The sequence below is a fragment of the Nicotiana tomentosiformis genome, chromosome 6, assembly GCF_000390325.3.
Source record: "Nicotiana tomentosiformis chromosome 6, ASM39032v3, whole genome shotgun sequence".
Taxonomy (NCBI): domain Eukaryota; kingdom Viridiplantae; phylum Streptophyta; class Magnoliopsida; order Solanales; family Solanaceae; genus Nicotiana; species Nicotiana tomentosiformis.
In genome coordinates, this window is record NC_090817.1 from 15,699,249 (window position 1) to 15,724,738 (window position 25,490).

The 25,490-nt window shown below is 38.7% G+C and overlaps 1 protein-coding gene across 2 annotated transcripts; it reads right to left on the bottom strand.

Annotated features, from left to right (window-relative positions):
• Positions 1-1,832: 1,832 nt before the first annotated feature.
• On the bottom strand, positions 1,833-5,407 carry LOC104090080 (uncharacterized). Of its 2 annotated transcripts, none has more exons than XM_009595118.4 (2): positions 5,251-5,407; positions 1,833-4,325 (listed from the first exon to the last, which is right to left on the bottom strand). In XM_009595118.4, the coding sequence occupies exon 2, from the start codon at positions 4,282-4,284 to the stop codon at positions 2,527-2,529; it is 1,758 nt and encodes a 585-aa protein (XP_009593413.1). In that variant the 5' UTR covers positions 4,285-4,325; positions 5,251-5,407; the 3' UTR covers positions 1,833-2,526. The 2 variants fall into 2 exon arrangements, with proteins under 2 accessions (XP_009593413.1, XP_018624265.1); XM_018768749.3 differs by having other exon boundaries at positions 1,833-4,380.
• Positions 5,408-25,490: the final 20,083 nt, after the last annotated feature.

The window sequence follows — 25,490 nt, forward strand, 5'->3', positions numbered from 1 at the left end:
ACTCGATACAAATAATAAATTGCGTAAGATTAAACGTATAAAGGAGGTAATAAATTATCAAACCACTCGAGGAGGGCGATTCCAGACTTAACAACAACCTTAATGAAGTATCTTCCCTCGATCTCGGACTCACAATGACCAAGCACTGATGAACAAGAACTAATACTTTGAATAACAAAGTAAATAATAGTATATTGCCTTGATATGCATGTTATAGTATCCCCAATAAATAATCAGACCCCCCTTTATATAGTAAGGGAGTCTTACCGTAAATACAATTCTATGAAAGGTAAAAAATCTTTTGTTTAACGAATCACTGGTTCTGTGCCGATACGTGCCGATTTCCTCGCTGTGATATCCGGCTAGTCACGGATACCACGACCTTTTGTTGGTCGTGCTCGGTTACCTGGTAGTGTTCTCCGAGGCCTTTGGGATTCGAACCGAACTCGGGGTCATGGCCCCGATACTCTCGAGGTCGGGCGCTTTGCCCGGACCCCGGCTCGAGGGGCTCCTGGTCTCGATTCTGGTCCCATATCGTTGCGTCTCTTACTCCGTTTGCTTCATCAGAAGACGAGGCATCTCATGGGTTCGGTTTTACACGAATACAAAAATATGTATAAAATATCAAACATATAAATAAAACTTAAAAATCATTAATATTTTGAGTCTCGAAAAGTATAAATACTTTAATAACCATATAGATTCACCAATTGAAGTCAAAGTGATGAGTGATTCCCCCGGTTTGTAATTCTTTTGTATGACTTTAATAACCATATAGCCTTATGCTTTAAGTGTATTTTTATAGTTACTATGCGTTAGTGGAATTGTGACTAACTTTTGCAGGTTAATAAGCTATACTGCATTCTTTGCTCTGTTGTAAAAGGTTGTGTTTTCCAAATAAGCTTCTACTATGCAGTGGGAAAATGCACTTCTATCGATTACTCCCTCCGTTCACTTTTAGTTATACACTTTGTACTTTTTACATTCCTTAAAAAACAATAAATAAAATATATATATATTTTTTATAATTTTACCCATAATAATAATATCATTTTCAAGAGTCTAAGGAAATAATTTGGAGAATGGGTAGTTAATGGTAAGGGTAAAAGAGAAAAAGAAGATTGTCTTTCTCTTGATTTAACATAGTTGACGAGTAAAGGAGAATATATTTTTAATATAGTGGACAAATAATAATGAACGGAAGGAGTACCTTTTACTCCACTTTGATATGCTTACAGGTGATAATTCTTGCCACTAGGAGTATATTCCTTAATCCAAATGTTATATTTGGTGTTTCAAATCATGTCATGTTTCATTTCTGGGAGAAAGGATGCCCCAATATCAACATTTTCTGGGTTAAAAAGTTCCAATTCAGCATTTGGTAGCAAATTTTGCTATTGCAATAATCACGCGATTCCTTTTACACTGCTTCATCACTTCATAATACAGTTTCAGCGAGTTGTTAGAAAGAAGAAAATGAAAACGCAGAGTCAAACTAACTGGATTATCAAACTTAGATATTTTTAGTGTAAATTGACAGCGTCGTTCATATCTTTCAGATAGAAATCATGCTCTAGATTTTTTTTCTCAACTAAAATATTATCCAAATCCCTACTATGTATGGACACCATTATCAATGACATATTTTTCATTTTTCACAATAAGTACGTGATCAATATTTGTACTTATTGGCAAAAGATATTATAAGAAAAGCAACTAAAACCAGATGACCAATATGTGACACTTCAGACGTACGTCGCGCCCCAGATGAAGTAAAACTCAAACAAGTTGATTGGCATCATCCAGTTTTCCATAAAGAATTCCGAGACATTGGCTACTGAGGAAATCATAAATGTAGTATATGTAGCCAAATGAAAGAAATCAAATATTTCAATATAGTGCACTTAAGATTCAAATCAAAAGCAGCAAACAATGGTGTGATATACAACTGGATAGCAGTGAAATGATTGAGAAATCAGTACACAAATAGAGTCAGCAAAAATGAGGGCAAGGTACGATGAGCTGCAACATGATAAAGTTAAAATCAAGATGATAAGACAAATTGTGCAAAGAGCTAACACTTCATTTCATGGGAAAAGCTAAACATGTACATAATACCTCAAAGACAGTTGAGTGCCTTGATAGATATATCATGGTTCAAACATCTGGAACGATGAAACGTGACACTATGGAGGTAAACTGAAACTTAAATCTGTAGAGTAAGATATTTCAAGGAAGCCGCTTTAGACTGTCCTATTGTCCTACCTGAGAGAATAAAAAGCACTTCTGCAAAGGAGATGAATCTGAATTACCACTACAAGTCACTGATTAAACCTACGGCCACCTAAAACAATGCTATCGATCACTTTGATACTCAGCCTGCTAGTTATCTAATTTTTTGAGAATCATCCTTCGATGTGTGTTTAAATATATATAATTTGAATCTCAATACTGTTAGAATGATTGAAAAAAGAACCTCAAACTCTACTTTCCGACTGCTTGGCATTTACTTTACCTATACTCCCGTCATAGCCTGGATGTGCTCGCCTCATTTACTCCCTGAAGTAGATCTTCGGGAGTTGCAGCAGGGTCAAGATCCCAGCACCCCTCTGGCAAATTCATACCTTCCCGTTTCAGTAAACAAGAAGGAACTTGATGTGAAAATCGTAACATCTCTCTTCTTGGAATCCATCGAATGGCATCCTTGTCCATGTTTCTTTTGTATACTGTCTTGAATCCATTTAATTTAACCAATGGAGTAACAGAGACACCAAGCTCCTCGGAATAATCATTGAGGACCTCCACCATTTCATATCGGTGTCTCACTTCCTCAGAGGTTTCTCTGTTCCAATCTAGCGACCAATTTTGATATACAGCCCAAATATCCCCACTTTTCGGGTAGATTCTAACACAACCTCCTCTCCCAGCCTTCTCCCTACTTAGAAGATGAGAAAACATATTGACCCGCTCAACGATTTCAGAGTTAAAGGCCCTAAAATTTCCACATGACTTGGTAAAACCGGAATCCAACCAATTTGCTAGTCCAAATTCACTGTCTGATTTCGAACTCAAGTAGCTGATGCGAATCTTGAATGGATTCATAGAGATGACTTCGCGGATCAGACAATACAAGCGAGGCATACCATCTTCCTCGTCATATAAAGCCCATATTTGCTTCGGTTTGAAACAATCCTCTGATCTGTCTTTGTCAAAATCATGGAAGTCAGAGTCCGGGACAATTATTGTTAACGAGCCAGTTTCTGCAGCCGACCTGATCTGTTCTAGTTTCTTGCGGATATATGTTCTTGCCTTGTCAATTAATAATTGTCTTACATTAAATGCAGGAGCTGTTAAACATCTTCTGAGTGAAGTTTCAGTAGGAGTACAAAGCTTGGTATCTTGGTTCATATTCCCATTCCCATTTGCATCTGCCATTTTCATTTCTGTAGCCGTTTCTAGAGCCGCTTCACCATTATAAACATATGTACTCTCCACAAGAAGTTTTCTTTTCTTAGAAGGCCTACCACGTCTGTGTAACGGTTGCTCATTGCACACAGAATGATGTCCTAAAACACCATTATTTGCAGAATAAATAGGCGTTGTGGGAACATATGCAACGTCACGACCATGGCTTCCATATCCGTTCTCCGGTGCACAATGCCTATTGCTATTTGGATAGGCACCACTTACTGCGGCCAGACCTGTTTCAACAGCAATAAAAACCCCATAACAGTTTTTACAGGACAGCCTTTTGTTCACATACTTCCTTTGATATTCGTATTGAACATGACAAGAGGTACAAACAGTCCAAAACGTGTCGAGTCTGCTATGAGAAGCTGAAGAATTGGCGCAATTGCCAACGTTGCCAACACCAGAAGCATGTACTGTAAATAAACTTCTCCTGTGATCGTATGAGCTTCTTTTAGCACCATCCGACAATACTTTCCATGCTTCAGAAAAGAGCCTAAATGCGACATCAGCTCCAAATCTTTTATTTTTATCAGGATGGAGAAACACGGCCAGCTTTTTATATTGTTTCTTCAACATAGCCCTGTTTGAAGATGGATCTGAACCCAGTATCGCGTAAAAATCAAATTCTCCATTGACCTTTGTTGCTGCAGCACTATGAACCCCAAATGCGGCCACCATTTGTGATATGCACGCTAGATGAGGGCACAACATCTGAGCCTTTAAAGCATAGTTTTTGGCACCCAGAAAATCTCTCTCTGCGTATTTCGTTTCAGCATTCGCTTTAGCTTTTAGCGCTTCCTCTATGCTTGCCATCTCAAAGTTCAGAACTTTAGCCCAATTTCCACCCAAGAAATCTATAGAAAGAAGTTACACTAACTATCAGTTCTAGGAAACAACATGCTTACAAACCTACAATAAAACAATGAGTACATTATTAGACAAGTCATTTTTCTATCTTTATCTGCTCCATTGATAAAGAGTTAACAATCTCCGACTCCGAGAGGTAAATGAAGTGGGAGGAGAATCATGAGATCTCGGGTTCAAATCCAAGCAGAAGACGAATAACAATAGTTGATTTCTTCCCATTTGTCACAGTCTTGGTGGACAGAGTTACCCGATACCTATGTTGGTGGGAGGTAGCAGGTATTTGGAGGAATAGTCGAGGTCCGGACAAGTTAGGAGGAATAGTCGAGGTCCAGACAAGTTGGGAGGAATAGTCGAGGTCCGGACAAGTTGGCTCGAAAACCCGTCTTTAAAAAAAAGTCTCCGAGACTAAGCAAATTCTTACTTCAATTGTACTTGTGAAGATGAAGCAATTCAAATTTGACATAACAATTTTGACAAAACCTTTACCTCACAAATTTGAAAAATAAAAACTAAAATCGAGATAAAGATAATTAAACCTTAACTCATTAACCATTCCAAGTAACAACTTAATTCAGATTCTTAAATCTGCATATTATTGAGAGGAAAAAAAACCAATGAACCCCAATAATCAATTAACTTAGCAAATTCAATAACACTAACTCTTTCAGTTCAATTTCAAACTGAACGTCAACAGAAACAAAAATTAATTACAAAACATGTTTAATTAGAACATCAACACCAAGATGCATGCATAAACTTCCATATAGCAAAAAGATCAAAACTTGAACCGAAGTAAACGATAAAAAAATATACAAAACCGCAAAGCATTAATTTGGATACACAATAAGCTAAAACGGAGAATAAGAAGTCCAAAAAAGGTAAGAACTAAAATCAAGAATTAACTGAACTTACTAAAACTGGAACCAGTGTGAAAAATGAAGCAGACCCAGATCAGATAAATTGGTGTTGATCATTAAATTTGCTTCAGATCTTGAAAAGAATCTACAGAGCCATTAGGGCATAAATATGGAAAGTAAAAAATACAAAAAAGTAAAACGGAGAAAAAGGTAAAATCTTCCCTCCCTCCCACGTCTCAATTTACGTGACATTGTTAATTGGGCGGGAAAAAATTTCAAATTTATATCTAAACAAATTTCAAAGTATTTATATGACTATAGAGTAAAACAGATTTAAAATTAAATTATTTTTCAATACAAAGAATGTGTCATTGTGTTTGGAACATACTAAAAAGAGTGTGTTTGACTTGTGACTGTTGCAAAATAAATTGCAACTATTCTGAATCGGTGGTAGTTTTTTTTTAAAAAAAAAATAAGATTATAATGCAGTTAATATTCATATTTAATACGGGAGAAAAACAGATTTGGTCTCAAATATTTAAATTGTATTTAGTTAGATTATTTTGATACGTGTTTGTTTGATTCATTAGATCAACTTCAAATTTGAAATTGAAGTTTGAAGTACAAGTTCGAAAGTATTTTAATTTTTCAATCACAAAACTTCCAATTCTTTTTAAGTGAAACTCATATTCACACCTTTAAAATACTTTTTTCTTTAACTTTTTAATCTCAAATTGTAGCAGTTGTTACCAACAATACTTAACCACACCATTAATGACTTATATTGATATGCAAAGGGAATTACAGGGATGAAATTAACATAGAGTTGCAGGGAGTAACAACTGAAAGAAGAAGGAGATGAAAAATAGAATTACAGAGATATAGATGAGAATAGAATATTTTGAATCACTTCTGCCTAACTTTTCCTGATCCGCTACTCTGCCTTATATAAACAACTCCTATAACTACATTACCCACGTCCTACTACATAATCACGTAACTTTGAAGGCATTTATCTCACTCGTTTGCCCCTTCTCGTATTGTCCTCAATAGCATCCTTCGTGGACTCCACATCAGCACCCAACTCGATTGCCCCGTCAGCAAGTTTATTTTGTGATTCTAGATTCATAACATTACCCCTATCTCCAATGAGAACCTTGTCGTCAAGGTTCAGTACTATAGGTCTTTCATTATCAACAAAATCAGTCAAGTAAAGTGGCTAATCTGATTATCTGGTTGCCCTGAACATTTCCTAAGTCGTGATATATGAAAGACTAGATCAATTTTCGCATCTACTATAAATTCTACTTTGTACGCCACTTCTCCAATTCTTTTGAGAACACGAAATGGACCAAAGTACTTTTTTCCCAGTTTGTGATGTCTTTGAAGTCAAATTGATGCTTGTTTGTATGGTTTGAGGTTCACAAAGACCCAATCTCCCACCTCAAAGTGAAGTTCAGTTCTTTGTTTATTTGCTAGCTCCTTCATTCGTCGCTGAGCTTTAGCCAAATTTTGTTTAAGTATATCCAACACCTCGTCCCTTTGGATTAAAAATTATTCCACAAGATCACTATTTCAGGTGTCCAAAATATATCTAGCAATTGTTGGTGGTTCTCTTCCATAAGGAGCTTGAAAATGAGTCATGTCACCTGATGTTTGAAGTGATGTATTGTACCAGTACTCAGCCCATGGCAGCATGGACACCCATTCTAAAGGACTATCCACCACAAAACATCGAAGGTACTATTCGACATACTTGTTTAGAGCCTCAGATTGTCCATCGGTTTGCAGGTGACAAGTTATAATCATATCAAGAGTGGTACCCTGCATTTTATTAATCTTTTGCCAAAAAGAATGGATGAATCGAGGATCACGATCAGTCATAATAGTTCTCCGCGGACCATGTAATCTGATAACACCAACCACAAAAGCCTTAGCAACTGTACGAGCATAAAAAGTGGATAGTAAATGTATAAAATGCCCTAACTTTGTGAGCCGGTCAACCACTATCATTATGGTGGCTTTTCCCTTGGAACTAGGTAAGCAAGTAATAAATTCCATCGCTATATCCGCAAATACCATATCTGTGATTGGTAGAGATTGTAAGAGACCTGCGGGGTAATGATGAATGTCTTTCATTTGATGGCATACCTGACAAATGGACACAAAAGATTGCACGTCTTTCTTTCTATTTCTCCAGTAAAAATTAGAGGCCACACGGTGATAGGTCCTAGCAACCCCAGTATGTCCACCAAGTGTAGAAGCATGGAATTCATGTAACAGTTACTGACAGAGTGGTGAATCTGCATGAATTACAAACGTCCCTTGTAAAAGAGCAACCCCTATTTGAAAACATAATCACTGCACAACTCGGGATGTTGATCAAGTTGTTGCTGAATTTCCAATAATTCGGGATAGATTCGGTTCAATTCCTTTAACTCGTTAACTATCGCCGGAATTTGGACAGATATAGCCATAAAATTAGCTTCAAGATTACGCGGCAATGCGTCAGCAACCATGTTTTATTTTCCTGGCCTATAGATAGCGAAAATCATAGCCGAGTAATTTTCTCAACCACTTCTGTTTCTCCAAAGTTTGGATTGTTTGAGTGGTAAGATTTCGAAGTGCATGTTGGTCAATGAGTATTGTAAATTTGCGTCCAAGTAAATACTATCACCATTTACCAACTGCCTGGGTGATAGCAAACATCTCTCGGTGGTAGGTAGAAGCTCGTTGCATGCAGAAGCTTAACTTTCTGCTAAAGAAAGCGTATGGCCCCTTTGAGATAAGATTGCGCCTATCCCCACACTATATGCATGAGTTTCTAGCTGAAATACCTGACTAATATCAGGAAATGCAAGAACAAGAGTCGAACTTAGACACTTCTTCAAGATGTCAAGTGCTTCCTGTATTTGGTCATTATATTGAAAGGCATCTTTGTGCAATACGTCAGTCAAAGGAGCTGCGATGGAAGCATAATGATAGATGAATCTCCGATAATATCCAACGAGCCCCAAAAACCTACGAACATCCTTCACATTGCTGGATGGCAACAATTTTGGTCGAATCGACTGCCAATCCTTGATGAGATAGTACGTGACCAAGATAATCAATGGTTTGTTGGCGGACTAAACACTTACTCCTTTTGGCTAGTAATTGGTGATGTCGGAGAAGTTGTAGCACCAATTAAAGGTGGGCCAAATGAGCAATCCAATCAGGCCTATAGACGAGTATATCGTCAAAGAAAACCAACACAAAACGTCGCAAAGGCCGGAAGATGTCATTCATGGTGGCTTGAAACGTGGATGGAGCATTGGATAACCCAAACGGCATAACCAAAAACTCGTAATGACCATCATGAGTCCTAAATGTTGTTTTCCCTATATCTTCTGTTCGAACACGTATCTGGTGGTACCCCAAAAGTAAGTCCAGCTTAGAGAAGTACTGAGCCCCATGTAATTCATCAAAAAGCTCATCTATCATAGGAATTGGAAAGCGATCACGCACAGTTAGGGCATTGAGGGCACGATAATCCACACAAAATCGCCATGTTCTCTTCTTCTTTCGAACTAGTAGCACCGGAGAGGAGAATGGGATAGTACTAGGTTGAATGATGCCTTCTTTTAACATCTCAGTGACTAATTGCTCCATTACCTGCTTTTGAAAATAAGGACAACGATATGGTTTGACATTAACAGGACAGTACCTAGTTGTAAATGAATAGCATGATCTTGGGATCGTTCTGGAGGCAGACTTTGAGGTTTCTAAAAGACATCTTCAAATGAATTGAGTATTTCCTTAAGATCAACTGGAGTATTTTTAGAGGTGACCATGTCCTCTTGCACTGACTCCAAACAAAAGAAGGAAGATATGGCATCAGTAGCCGTTAGACGGCGTAAACTATGTAGTTGAACTAGTTGGACCCCGGTAGGCGATTCCCCTTGCCAACGATAACTTGTTCCATGGAAAGAGAACTCAAAAATGCGAGTGGAATAATCTTTGACCACTGGACCTAATGTAGCAAGCCAAGAAACTCCTAGAACCAAATCAGCTTCGTGTAGTGCGAGAACATAAAAATCAAGGTAAATCTCACAACCTTGTACAACAAGAGAAACCTGACGCACCGGCCCATCGCAACGGAGGCGCTGCCCAATTCCCACGAGAACAAAGATATTTGGAGTTGGCTCAATTGGCAATTGCAAAAATTTAGCAATACGATCATGAATAAAATTATGTGTGCTTCCCCAATGGAGCAAAACCTGAATTGGAGATCCATTGACATGGCTAGTGAATCAAACAGTATGTGATGAATGCCCTCCAGCTAATGCATAATAAGAAATAGAGGAATGTTCTTGAACCTCTAAACATTGGAGTTCCTCTGCCAAAGCTTCATTAGTAATGAGGGGTTCTACTACAGAAGTCTCTTCTTCGTTCTCATCAACGAACAAAAATAATTGAGGAAGAGATTTGCACTTATGAGAAGCAGATACTTCTTGTCATAATAATAGAAAAGGCCCTTCTCACGGTGATTCTGAGTTTCAGCCGGGGTAAGGAGTTTGAGAGGGAGATGGTTGGGTTTGTATGTGGTTTTGGATATGGGAAGGCCAAAATAGTGGAGCGAGGATTAGGGGTGGAAGAGAAAGTCGATGGCGATGAGGTGGGAGTAGGCAACAGAGGTTGGGTTTTAGGAAAACCGGGTCGGGTGACCCTTTTACAGCAGTTATTCTTTGTCATGTAGTTGGGCCTCCTTGATGGCCTCATCTAAAGTTTTAGGCTCATGTATTAAGACAAATGAATTAATTGTTATTCCCGACAATATTGCTGTATTTGTAAATAATAATTCTGCAAAATATAAGGTAACGTAATGAAACAGTTATAAATTCGAGCCCACTGAATTCACAGTGTTTCCTTAAGAAATTTAATCCCCTCCTAGTCCCCAAGGTTATGGATTATTTCCTCCCAGGATAGAACGAATAACACACTGGTGTAGCGGTACTTCAAACCCCAGTGTTTCAGCGAACACAAAGTTCGGTAGCAAATCACACTGCAGAACGAAGGAGTATAAACTCAGAAAATCGTATGGAAATGCTGAGAGGAAGGAGTGCAATGTATAGCCAATTTGTTGAACGAATTGTGTGTTGTATGTTGAGTGTCTTTCTTCAACATCTGCTGCTCATATATATAGCAGCCACTGTTGAAGAAGACCAAACGTCCACCCTCCACGGTGGAGCAAGCACATTCATGGCGGGAAGAGCATTATCCGACTACCAAATAGTCAATACACGGATTGAAAAATATCCGTTACAAATACGGATAATCTTACGTTAATATTTACTATTAACAAATAAATTTAGTCTAAAAAATTAATCAATCAATCGATCATTTGACCAAATCCAAATCCAAATCCGAAGCCGAAGCCGAGCCGAGCGAGCGACGACGACGACGACGCGAGGCTTGCTTTCTTCTTAACTCTTTAAGAGTTACAAGAAGAGCAATTATATATATATCCACCAAAAATGTCTTCTTCTTCCAATATGGGACAATGTCTCATTTTCAAGAGGGAAAAACTTAATTTTTTACTTAAAATTTTATTTTCCCTCCATTTTCCATTCACCCTCATTTTAAGACTATTTCATCTTAAAAACAAAACTTAAAAACAAAACTCAACAATCCCCTACATGAATGGAGAATGGCTATATCACGGAAGTATGCATGGAAAAACTGTGTGATATACAAGTAAGGAATAATCGCATCTGGATAAGTAGGTTTCCCTTTGAACTTTCCGTAGTAAACTTATGTCGGATATACTCGGTCAATCGGTAGATTTAATATCTTTGAACCGTCGATATTTGGTATATACCTAGACAACCATAAGTCACACAATCAACCCTTAATCGTCTTTAGTTCTCATTGTTGTGTTCGTTTCAGCCATGAACCCCGCCTGGTTTCATAAGTGCGTAGAGAACTGGCCTTACAAAGTTCTCCTTGAAGCGGCTAACACTTTACACTTACATAGGTGATTCCTAAACGTGTCATCCTGTAGATACACTATTTGATATACCCTGTATCAAATTTAGAAATCATTAAAAAGCCTTAATGCTTTATCCTTGGTACTGAACATTGTCTCATCACGAGAACGGACTAAAATCTTATTTGACAATGTTGAACCGTCATTAATGACTTTGTTTGATCTCCTTGAACCTAGATCTTGGGATCTCCAGTCTTCTAGGTAGAGTTACTGCCACAATGACTTGTTCTCGGCCATAGCCCCATTCCCCTTGATAATTTCTCAACTACCTCTCTAGTTAGGCCTTTTGTAAGTGGATCCGACACATTATCACTTGACTTTACATAGTCAATCGTGATAATTCCTCTAGAGAGTAATTGCCTAACGGTTTTATGTCTTCGTCGTATATGACGAGATTTACCGTTATACATAACGCTCCCAGCCCTTCCAATTGCCGCTTGACTATCACAATGTATGCATATTGGTGCCAACGGTTTGGGCCAAAATGGAATGTCTTCCAAGAAATTTCGGAGCCATTCAGCTTCTTCACCGGCTTTATCTAAGGCTATGAATTCAGCCTCCATTGTAGAGCGGGCAATACATGTTTGTTTGGACGACTTCCAAGATATCGCTCATCTACCAATAGTGAATACATATCCACTCGTAGAATTAGAATCAGTTGAACCGGTGATCCAATTTGCATCACAGTATCCCTCAATCACCGCAGGGAAATTACTATAGTGCAATTCAAAGTTTTGGGTATGTTCTAAATATCCCAAAACTCGTTTCATTGCCATCCAATGAGATTGGTCTGGATTGCTTGTATATCGACTCAGTTTACTTATAGCACAAGCTATATCTGGTCGTGTACAATTCATGATATATATTAAGCATCCCAACACACGAGCATAATCCAATTGTGATATGCTTTGGCCTTTATTCTTTGCTAATGCAAGATTCACGTCAATTGGAGTCTTTGCAACTTTAAAGCCCAAGTGCTTGAATTTTTCAAGTACTGTCTTAATATAATGAGATTGTGACAATGCCAGACCTTGAGGAGTCTTATGGATCTTAATTCCCAGAATTAAATCAGCAACTCCCAAGTCTTTCATATCAAACTTGCTATTGAGCATACGCTTAGTAGCATTTATGTTGGCAATGTCATTACTCATTATCAGCATATCATCCACATATAGGCAAACAATGACTATGTGATTTGGAACATTTTTAATGTACACACATTTATCACATTCATTTATCTTAAAACCATTTGACAACATTGTTTGGTCAAATTTCGCATGCCATTGTTTGGGTGCTTGTTTTAGTCCGTAAAGAGACTTAACAAGTCTACATACCTTCTTTTCTTTACCTGGAACCACAAACCCTTCAGGTTGTTCCATGTAAATTTCTTCCTCCAACTCTCCATTTAAGAAGGCCGTCTTAACATCCATTTGATGAATTTCAAGACCATACACTGCAGCTAATGCTACTAACATCCGTATGGACGTAATTCTTGTAACTGGAGAGTATGTATCAAAGTAGTCTAGACCTTCTCGTTGTCTATACCCTTTGACTACGAGCCTTGCCTTGAATTTATCAATAGTGCCATCATCTTTGATTTTTCTCTTAAAAATCCATTTAGAACCCAAAGGTTTATTTCCAGGAGGAAGATCAACCAATTCTCATGTATGGTTGTTCAATATGGATTCTATTTCACTATTGACTGCCTCTTTCTAAAACAATAATTCCGAAGAAGTCATAGCTTCTTTAAATGTTTGAGGCTCATTTTCCAATAAGAAAGTCACAAAATCTGGTCCAAATGAAGTAGACGTTCTTTGACGTTTACTACGTCTTGGATTCTCCTGATTACATGTACTTTCTTTTGTTTCTTCCCGAGGTCGTTTAGATCCTTCACCAAACGACTCACATTCCTTTTTATACGGATATATATTTTCAAAGAACTCAGCATTATCTGATTCTATAACCGTATTATTATGAATGTCGGGATTTTCTGATTTATGAACCAGAAATCGATATGCTTTACTATTTGTCGCATATCCTATGAAAACACAATCAACGGTTTTCGGTCCTATCTTTACCCTTTTGGGTTTAGGAACTTGTACTTTTGCCAAACACCCCCACACTTTAAAGTAATTCAAGTTGGGCTTCCTTCCTTTCCATTTTTCATATGGAATGGATTGTGTTTTGCTATGGGGCACTCGATTTAATATTCGATTAGCCGTAAGAATGGCTTCCCCCCACAAGTTTTGTGGCAAACCAAAACTTATCAACAGCGCATTCATCATCTCCTTTAATGTGCGATTCTTTCTTTCCGCAATCCCATTAGATTGGGGCGTGTAAGGGGCTGTTGTTTGATGAATAATTCCATATTCTAAACATATTTCTTCAAAAGGAGATTCATATTCACCACCCCTATCACTTCTTATCATTTTTACTTTCTTGTTAAGTTGCGTTTCAACTTCATTTTTGTATTGCCTGAATGCGTCTATTGCTTCATCTTTACTATTCAGTAAGTAAACATAGCAATATCGAGTACCATCGTCAATAAAAGTTATGAAATACTTCTTTCCACCGCGAGATGGTATTGACTTCATGTCACAAATATTTGTGTGAATTAAGTTTAAAGGATTTGAATTCCTTTCAACTGACTTATAAGGATGTTTAACATACTTAGATTCCACACATGTTTGACATTTTGATTTTTCGCATTCAAACTTGGGCAGTAATTCCAAGTTAATCATTTTCCGCAAGGTTTTATAATTGACATGACCCAAACGTACATGCCATAAATTATTTGACTCAAGTAAGTAAGAAGAAGCTGAAATATTATTATTGTTTTCCACAACCATTACATTCAGATTGAAAAGGCCCTCGGTGAGGTAGCCTTTTCCTACAAATATTTCATTCTTACTAATTACAACCTTGTTGGACACAAAAATGCACTTAAAACCGTGCTTAACAAGAAGTCCAGTAGAGACTAAATTCTTTCTCATTTCGGGAACATGAAGGACATTGTTCAAAGTCATGACCTTGCCAGAAGTCATTTTCAGAAATATCTTCCCATATCCTTCAACTTTTGCTGTTGAAGCATTTCCCATATAAACTGTCTCTCCGGGTCCAGCAGGAGCATAAGTAGCAAAAGCTTCTTTAACTGCACAAACATGGCGAGTGGCTCCTGAATCAAACCACCACAGTTTAGGATTTCCCACCAAGTTGCATTCAGAAAGCATGACACACAAGTTATCAACATCATCATGGTTTACTACCATATTTGCTTGACCCTTTTTCTTGTCTTTCTTCGGAGCACGACACTCCGTAGATTTATGTCCGGTTTTCCCACAGTTGTAGCAGTTTCCACTGAACCGCTTCTTGCTTGGGTTGTATTTCGGACCAGAAGCCTTCTTCCTCTTTTTGTTAGCTTCAACAATATTTGCTCCCATTATTGTTGAATTTCCACGGCCTCTCATTTCAGCAGCTTTATTGTCCTCTTCGATTCTCAACCGAACAATGAGATCTTCAAGGGACATTTCCTTTCGTTTGTGTTTCAAATAATTTTTGAAGTCCTTCCACAACGGAGGCAACTTCTCAATCATTGTTGCTACTTGGAATGCTTCATTGATTACAAGACCTTGAGCAAGTAGATCATGAATAATCACTTGCAATTCCTGGACTTGAGTAATAACAGACTTGCTATCTACCATTTTGTAGTCCAGAAATTTTGCGGCAACGAATTTCTTCATCCCGACATCTTCAGTTTTATATTTCTTTTCAAGCGCATTCCACAATTCTTTTGACGTCTCCATGCTACTGTATACATTATACAGATTATCATCCAATCCGCTAAGAATATAATTCTTGCATAAAAATTCAGAATGCTTTCACGATTCAATCACGAGAAAGCGTTCATTCTCTGGAGTTTTATCTGGAAGATCAGGAACATCTTCCTTGATGAACTTATGTAGACATAACGTAGTTAAGTAGAAGAACATCTTCTGCTGCCAGCGCTTGAAATCAATCCCGGAAAATTTTTCGGGTTTTTCTGCCGGTGCCAATGCCGGTGTTCGGCTTGTCGATGCGTTGGTAGTCACCATCGGAACAGCTTGGTTTTCGCTATCAGTCATCATTTTTTTTTTCTGAAAAAATGACACAAACAAACGTTTAATACACGTTTTCAAACTCGAGTAAAATTCACGTAGATTTTAATCTCCAACAAAATGCCACGAAGGCTTTACTCTCCAAAACGGGAGTACACAAAACCACAAAGGTTTTAGTTTGCAGAATAATAAGAATAACACAAATACATAAATAAATATTAAATTCCTTAAGATTGTTATTCCCGCCAATATTGCTGTATTTGTAAATAATAATTCTGCAAAATATAAGGTAACGTAATGAAACAGTTATAAATTCGAGCCCACTGAATTCACAGTGTTTCCTTAAGGAATTTAATCCCCTCCTAGTCCCCAAGGTTATGGATTATTTCCTCCCAGGATAGAACGAATAACACACTGGTGTAGCGGTACTTCAAACTCCAGTGTTTCAGCGAACACAAAGTTCGGTAGCAAATCACACTGTAGAACGAAGGAGTATAAACTCAGAAAATCGTATGAAAATGCTGAGAGGAAGGAGTGCAATGTATAGCCAATTTGTTGAGCGAATTGTGTGTTGTATGTTGAGTGTCTTTCTTCAACATCTGTTGCTCATATATATAGCAGCCACTGTTGAAGAAGACCAAACGTCCACCCTCCACGGTGGAGCAAGCATTAGCTTGTTTGTGGAGCAAGCACATTCATGGCGGGAAGAGCATTATCCGACTACCAAATGGTCAATACACGGATTGGAAAATATCCGTTACAAATGCGGATAATCTTACGTTAATATTTACTATTAACAAATAAATTTGGTCCAAAAAATTAATCAATCATTTGACCAAAGCCGAAGCCGAAGCCGAGCGAGCGACGATGACGGCGCGAGGCTTGCTTACTTCTTAACTCTTTAAGAGCTAGAAGAAGAGTAAAAATATATATATATATATACCCACCAAAAATGTCTTCCTCTTCCAATATGGGACAATGTCTCATTGTCAAGAGGGAAAAACTTAAATTTTTACTCAAAATTTTATTTTTCCTCCATTTCCCATTCACCCTCGTTTTAAGACTATTTTATCTTAAAAACAAAACTTAAAAACAAAACTCAACATTAATATCATCTCGCAATCCAGCAGTACAACAACGAACTAGAAACTGCTCTGGCAAGGCCATTGACTCATTGGCAACCGCTTTAAATCGGCGTTGAAACTTCTCAACAGTCGATGTATGGAACATCTTGGATAAACGACCCTCCATCATTTCCAAATGACGAGTGCGGAAACACAATAGAAGTTTCTCCGTAAAAGAATTCCAGTCACTTAGCTGTTTATTTCAAAATAGCAATCGATACCAAATTAGAGCCGTGCATCAAGATAAAACAAGGCCAAAGACAAGCGTTTTTCGTCAACAATGTCATAAAACTCAAACTAACGTTCTGCTTGAAAGATCCAACTCTCTAGATCGACACCGGAGAAACGACCAAATTCCACACGAGCCGGTTTATGATGTACAAGTTGTGATGCTGGTTCACCGACAGGACATGGATGAAATTCTTATAATGGCGGCAAACGAGCAGTTATATTGGCGAGTTGGGCTTCAAGTCAGCCATTGTGGAACGAATTACATCAGATTCAGACATAAGAGAATGAAAGCACCAATGTAGCAATTGCTACCAATAATACTTAACCACACCAGTAATAACTTATATTGATATGCAAAGGGAATTACAGGGATGAAATTAACATAGAGTTGCAGGAAGTAACAACTTAAAGAAGAAGCAGATGAGAAATAGAATTGCAGATATATAGATGAGAAGAGTATATTTTCAATAACTTCTGCCTAACTTTTGATCCACTACTTTGCCTTATATAACCAACTCCTATAACTACATTACTCCCACTACATAATCATATAACTTTGAAGGCATTTGTCTTACTCCTTTCCCCTTTCCGTATTGTCCTCGTTAGCATCTTTCGTGAACTCCACATCAGCACCCAACTCGACAACCCCATCAGCAAGTTTATTTTTTGATTCTGGATTCATAACACATATACTCTTTTTTTTCGAACTTCAACTTAGCTTGGCCAAGCTTTTTTTTTTTTTTAATCATTTTTTCAAACTTATTCCTAGACTTCAAAATAGTTGAAAAGGTAGGGAATGCGATTGGGTAGTGGACGTGAAATCACTTGAAAAATTATGCAACCACACAACTGCATTATTTGTATGTAATTTTTATTATCATACATAAGATTTTAAAACTATTTATTGTTATGTTTTGTGTCCAAGATATATAGGGGTAAACCTCCCAACGGTAGTGGAACCACATGCAATGCAATCAAAGGTATTTAATTGAATCTTCCTCGTCGAAAAATTATACTATCGAACAAGGAAAAACTAGTTTCTTTTATATATATAATTTTTTTATTACACTTGATATTAGAGTAGTACATCTTCAAATCTCAAGTGAGGCATTTATGTATTTTTTTTAAAAGTTTCTTATAAAAAAAATTGTCATCATTATTGTCTCCTATATGAATGAAATTTATTTTATGGCATTTCGTAATCATAAATTCCATGCTAAATATTAGTAGCTAAGAGTAAGAAATGTACATAAATTAGGAGTGTTTGACAATTTTGGTTACCAAAAGGTAAAAATTATAGATGAATTTTAAGAAATCACTATTGTTTAGTGGCTATTAACTTCCTATAGCAGTCACTATTGTTGTATTCATGAATACGGCAACAAAAAATACCTAAAAATCATGGCAGTCCAGCTGTACGCACATGTATTCATGAATACAATAACGACAATCACCTTAAAAATAGGTCTGTCTAGTTGTCTAATAACGGAAATAATATCAATTAGCGTGATACACTCCTAATATAACTCAACAAAATCAATTCTAACATTCCTCATTATCAACCCAATTAATTATAATAATTTTTCAGTTGTATTTAACTTTTGTATTTAGCGTGTTTCAATATATTTTTTTACTGTTGCATTCATTGGATTCAATGTTTGTATTTACTGTATTCGCTATATATATTCAGTATTAACAATATTTAGATGCATTTCCATTAACAATATTTTAGTTATTCCTAATACATATTATTACTGTTGTATTCAGTATATTTTATTGGTTGTATTAACTATATTTCTATTTGTATTCAGTGTATTTTACTGTATTTTAAAATTAAATGTATTCGCTGTTTATATTCTGTTCTATTTTAATATTTTTATTCAGTGTATTTCAATATTTATACCATGTATTCAACTGTATTAAAAAAATATAATCCTTCAAAATACATAAATACATGCAAATAAATATATATTTATACAAAAATACAATGTATTTGAGTGAATTTGTACATAATACAATGTATTTGTATCATTGTATGTGACTAAATAGCAAAGAAGAGAAGAAAGTTCGTCAGAGATGGAGTTTTCCGGTCAATACTCCTTGTATTAACTGTATGTGATAGATAGACGGAGCGCATTGCAAAAGACTCTTTGTGTTAACTGTATTGCAATTAGTCAATTGCTCAGCATTATGCCTCTCTGTTAAGAGGTGAATGCACAGTCTATCTTGAAACCACTTTCATGTAGCGGTTTATAGACGAGAAGATTCTAGCTACTTGATCTAACAGCGAGCAATAGTTGTCTTCCTTCTCATCCACACCTCCAAATATTTAATTGCAGTAACCCTAGAGGATTCTGCCTATTTTGCTCAAAAAGAGAGAAGAAAGAGAGAGATAATGTGAAGACCCGATAGGTCATCTTATATTTTAGAACCTGATTATGTGTTTTGAGATCTCAAAAACTACATTTTAGCCTTCCTCCATTTGTGTGCGCAGTCCGGGTATTCTTCCGGAAGGCTTATATATTAAAAACTGATAAAAATAATAATTTCTACCTTAAAAATTAATTTGAGTTGACTTCGATCAACGTTTTGAGTAAACGGACTCGAATATGTGTTTTGACGGTCTCGATAGGTCCGTATCGTAATTTGGGACCTGGGCGTATGCCCGGAATCGAATTCCGAGGTCCCTAGCTTGAGATATGGAGTTTTGATGAAAAATTAAAAGTTTAAAAGTTTAATGATTTTTAAAATTGACTAATGTTTGGTCTTGCTAATACCGTGTATGTATTTTGGTTCCGAAGCCCGGTACAAGTCCATTATTATATTTATGACTTATCTGTGAAATTTTGTGAGAAACGGAGTTCGTTTGACATGATTCGGACGTTCGGTTGTGAAAATAGAAGTTTTAAAATTTTCTTGAAAATTTTATTTGATTTGGTGTCTGATTCGTAGTTCTAGGCGTCATTTTGGTATTTTGATCACGCGAGCGAGTTCGTATGATATTCTAGGACTTGTGTGCATATTTGATTTGGAGACACGAGGGCTCGGGTGAGTTTTGGATAGGCTACGGGATGATTCGAACTTAGAAATCCTGGTTTTTCTGCAGTTTCAGGTGCTTTCTGATTTCCTTCTTCGCATTCGCGAAGGCACTCTCGCGAATGCGATGTGTGAACTGGGCTTGGTGGGTTTTTTTCGTACGCGAACGCATGACTACTGTCGCGAATGCGGATCATTGGGGGAATTTCTCTACGCGAACGCGTAGCAATATGCAGGCTGGGAAGGGAAATCAAGGGTGACTCTATGCGAACGTGAGCCCTGGCTCACGAACGCGAAGGTGAAGTGGGTTATACCATCGCGAATGCATTGAGTCTTCCGCGATCGCGTAAGTCATTTAGGCGCAGCTCTTCGCGAAGGCGATAGTGTTCACGCGAACGCGATGAACACTATCGCCCATTTATTTAAAACAGTCCCAATTACGGGATTTTGCCATTCTTTCAAAAATTTCAAAACTAGAAGACCTAGAAGTAATTTTCCTAAAAGATTTTCTTCCCCAATTTGTTGGTAAGTGATTCTAACCTATTATCTTTCAATTATCCATTATATTTCATGAGTTTTCAACCTAAAATTTAGGATTTTCATGGTGAAAATTGGGGGTTTGGGTAGAAATAGGGATTTTTGTATAATTAAAATTTAGACCTCGAATTGAGGTCAGATTTCGAAACAAATTACATAATCGGGCTCGGGGGTGAATGGGTAAATGAATTTTGGTCCGAACCTCGGGTTTTGACCAAGTGAGCCCGATGTCAATTTTTGACATTTTGGGGAAAAGTTTGGGAAATCTAAATTTATGCATTGTAATTGATTTCTTTAGCAATATTTGATATTTTTGAGTCGCTTGTGGATAGATACGAGTGGTTTGAAGGTGGATTCTAGAGGAAAAGTGATAATTGAGCATTGAGTGGCCTTTGGAGCGAGGTAAGTGTTGTGTCTAATCTTGACTTGAGGGAATATGATTTGTTTGTCTATTTTCAACATGTACAAATGTTGGGGAACAATGTATATGTGAGGTTACAAGTACTTATGTGTTGTAGTTGGGTTAAAGCATGCGGACGGGGCTTGGCTTCTTGCAATTATAGCTTCCTTTGTTCATGTTATCCATGTTTAGACTAGTATTGTTAAATTGATCGTTCTTATCTTGTTTATGGACCTTCTAGTGATAATTGAGTATTGATTCTGAAGTTGAAGTTGATATTGTGGAACCAAATGTTGAAGTAAGGCTTGTACTTGTTATTCTATCTCCATGTTGTTATTTGTTTATTGCATTATTGTAAGGGAGAGTGTTAATACACGAAGGGTGATGTCGTACCATATTGTGAGTGTTACTGCACGAATGGTGATGCCATGCCATATTGTGAGTGTTAATGCACGAAGGGTGATGTCGTGCCATATTGTGAGTGTAAATGTACGAAGGGTGATGTTGTGCCATGTTATGAGAGTTAAGGCACGAAGGGTGATGCCGTGCCATTTCCATTGATTTTATGGTAAGGTTGAGAGTAAAAGAACGAAGGGTGATGCCGTGCATTTTTCCTTTACTGTGTTTACTGGTTCTTATTGATTCATAGTACATTGACTGTTCAAGTTACGATTTTGCTGCAGTTCTCTATCTCGTATTTCCCTCAGCATATTTCTCATCCCAATAGTAAGTGTTTAGCTGTTATTGTTGTTTTATTGTATATATATATATATTGTTATCTGCATAAGTTTATTATGTGAGTGTCTTGTCATAGCCTCGTCACTACTTCGTCGAGGTTAGGCTCGACACTTACCAGTACATGGGGTCGGTTGTACTGATGTTGCACTCTGCACTTCTTGTGCAGATTTTGATACCGGTCCTAGCTGATCGTGAGGCTTAGCAGCTTGGATTTGCTTTCAGGAGACCCAAGGTAGATCTGCTAGCGTCCACAGACCCTCGAGTCTCTTCCTAGTTTTATCATTTACTCTTTCCTTACTTCAAAATAGTGTATTTTTCATTTTCAGACTCTGTATGTAGTAAAATCATAGTAGCTCGTGAGTTGTGACTCCAGATCCGGGTGGTAGTCATTAATGAAGTTTTTATATTATTTTGCACTCGTTGTATTCCATTATAGCTTATTTGCTATTATTTACTAAATTGTATAAGGATTGGCTTAATAATTCTCTAATGTTGGCTTGCCTAGCAAGTGGAATGTTAGGCGCCATCACGGATTTGACGGTGCGAATTCCGGGTCATGACATGTTGGTATCAGAGCACTGGGTTGCCTAGGTCTCACAATTCATGAGTAGGCTTAGTAGAGTTTGGAGGATCAGTACGGAGAAGTCTGTACTTATCTTCCAGAGGTTATGATGTTTAGGAACAAATTTCACTTCTATTCTTCTCTATCGTGCAATTTTATTCTATCATTGTTGATTGAACTCTTCTATTCTTGTCATTCCGCAGTTGGCGAGAACACGTACCGCATCTTCATCGGAGTAGAAGCCAGAGCCTCTAGTGGCAGCTTGTACGATGGGTAAAGGTCGAGGCGGAGGTCGTGTCTGAGGCCGAGGCAGGGGCAGAGCTCAGCCCAGAGCTCGAGCAGCAACACCAATGGTGGAGCCTTAAGTAGAGTTTGAGGAGGAGGTTCCAGCCCAGACTGTTCTTGTCGGGCCAGCTCAGGTCCCGGAGGGGTTCATTGCCACCCTAGTGCTTTAGGATGCTTTAGTCCGTTTGGTGGGCCTAATGGAGAGTGTGGCCTAGACTAGCACATTCCCCATGGCACCAGCCGTATCTCAGGCTGGAGGAGGAGCAGACTCCTACTACTCACACTCCGGAGCAGATGGCTCCCCAGTATCACACTTCAGCGGCTCATCCAGTCGGAGTAGTTCAATCGGTTGTTGCGGTACAGGCCGGTCATGGGTTAGCTACGTTTTCTGAGGCTTTATAAAGATTGGACAGGTTTACCAAGCTCTTTCTAGTTCACTTCAGTGGTTCACCTTCTGATGACCCACAACATTATCTTGACAGTTGTCATGAGGTGCTACGGAACATGGGTATAGTGGAGACCAATGGGGTCGATTTTGTTGCATTTCAGATGTCAGGTTCCGCCAAGAAATGGTGGAGAGATTACTTGTTGACCAGACCGGCCGTATCGCCTGCTCTTACTTGGGACCGGTTCTCTCGGATATTTCTAGAGAAGTTTCTCCCTATCACACTGAGAGAGGAGCACTGTCATCAGTTCGAGCGTCTCCAGTAGGGCAGTATGACTGTTACTCAGTATGAGACCCGTTTTGTGGATTTGGCCCGTCATGCTCTTCTTCTGCTTCCTACCGAGAGAGAGAGAGAGAGAGAGAGGGCGATGGAGTTTATTGACGGACTTGCTCAGCCTATCAGATTGCATATGGCTAAGGAGATTACGAGTGAGATTGCTTTTCAGGCTGCTGCTAATGTCCCCAGGCGAGTCGAGATAGTTCTTGCTCAGGGAGGTCAGGGGTTTGACAAGAGACCACATCATTCCGGGGGGTTCAGCGGTGCCTCATCTGGAGGTAGGGGTAATTTTGGTAGAGGCCATCCTCCCAAGCCGTTTCATTCAGAACTCCAGGTATCCCACGGTGCCTCAGGTGGTCGTGGCCCTCATATGCCTTATTCCGACCAGCTAGCCTATAATGCACCACCAGCTCCTATTAGTGCACCTCCGCTCCAGAGTATTAAGGGTGGTTACTCAGGTCGACATGGTTAATTTCAGGGACCGTAGTCATAGCAGTCGAGGTCCTGTTATACTTGTGGTGATCTGAGGCACATTGCTAGATTTTGCCCTGGGAAGCTCACAGTATCGGGGTTTTCGTGCCATGGTTCCGGCACCAGGTTATGCACCACCTGCTCAGCCAGCTAGAGGCAGGGGTCAGGAAGCCCGAGGTAAGTCCAGACTGTTAGAGGTGGAGGTCAGGGCGTCAGGCCGTTAGAGGTGGAGACTAGCCAGCTAGATGTCATCCCAGGGACGTTCAGGGTGATGCAGTCCAGCCCCGGTGTTATGCTTTTCCAGTCATGCCTGAGGCTGAGTCATCTGACGAAGTTATCACATGTATTGTTTTAGTTTTTAGTAGATATGTTTTAGTTCTATTTGATCCGGGTTCTACTTATTCCTACGCGTCATCCTATTTTACTTCATATTTGGTTGTGCCTCGTGATTCTTTGAGTGCTCCTATATATGTGTCTACGCCTGTGAGAGATGTTATTGTTGTAGACCATGTTTATCGTTCATGTCTAGTCACAATTGGGAGTCTTGAGACTAGTGTCGATCTTCTACTTCTCGATATGGTTGTTTGCGGTGTCATTTTGGGTATGGATTGGATGTCACCCTATCATGCTATATTGGATTATCACGCCAAGATGGTGACCTTAGCCTTGTCGGGGTTGCCTCAATTAGAGTGTAGATGGACTCATGGCCATTCAACCAGTAGGGTTATCTTTTATATCAAGGCTCGGAATATGGTCGAGAAGGGGTGTCTAACTTATTTGGCTTATGTCCGCGATTCTATGCGGAGATTCCTTCAATGGATTTAGTACCCGTTGTTCGTAAGTTTCCAGAGGCGTTTCCTGCAGACCTTCCAGGGATGCCACCCGAAAGGGATATTAATTTCTGTATTGATTTGGCTCCGGGCACTTAGCCCATCTCTATTCCGCCATACTGTATGACCCTGCCAGAGTTGAAAATATTGAAGGAATAGTTGCAAGATTTGCTTGAGAAGGGCTTCATTAGACCTAGAGTCTCATCCTGGGGTGCACCTGTGTTGTTTGTGAAGAAGAAGGATGGATCGATGAGGATGTGCATAGATTATCAGCAGTTGAACAAAGTCACCAATAAGAACAAGTATCCATTGCCGAGGATTGATGATTTATTTGATCAACTTCAAGGTGCCAAGGTGTTTTCGAAGATTGATTTTAGATCTGGCTACCATCAGTTGAGGATTAGGGCATCCGATGTCCCTAAGACAACTTTTCGGACTCGTTACGGGCATTATGAGTTTTTGGTGATGTCCTTTGGGTTGACAAATGCCCCAGCAGCATTCATGGATTTGATGAACCGAGTGTTCAAGCCTTATTTGGAATCCTTTGTGATTGTTTTTATTTGGACTCCTTTGTGATCTACTCCCGCAGTTGAGAGGAGCATGAGCAGCATCTCACGATTGTACTTCAGACTTTGAGAGCCAACCAGTTGTATGCTAAATTTTCAAAGTGCGAGTTTTGGTTAGATTCAGTCACTTTCTTGGGGCACGTTGTATCAATAGAGGGCATTCAGGTAGATCCTAAGAATATTTAGGCAGTTCAGAACTGGCCTAGACCCACTTCAGCTACAAGATCAGGAGTTTTTTAGGTTTGGCGGGCTAATATCGTCAATTTGTGGAGGGGTTTTCATCTATAGCAGACCCGTTGACCAGGTTGACCCAGAAGGGTGCCCCGTTCAGATGGTCATACGAGTGTGAGGCGAGCTTTCAGAAGCTCAAGACTGCTTTGACTACATCATCGGTGTTGGTGTTGCCAACAGGTTCAGGATCTTATATAGTATATTGTGATGCGTCCCCTGTTGGGCTCAGTGCGGTATTGATGCAGGAGGGCAGGGTGATTACATATGCGTCGCGGCAGTTGAAGGTTCATGAGAAGAATTACCATGTCCATGACTTAGATTTGGCAGCCATTGTTCATGCGCTGAAGATTTGGAGGCACTATCTTTATAGTGTGTCGTGTGAGGTTTTCACGGATCATCGGAGCCTTCAGTATTTGTTCAAGAAAAAGGATCTCAATTTG

Bases quoted from the DNA above. Each gene is read 5' to 3' on its own strand.
- LOC104090080 (XM_009595118.4), bottom strand. From the start codon at position 4,284: ATGGCAAGCATAGAGGAAGCGCTAAAAGCTAAAGCGAATGCTGAAACG.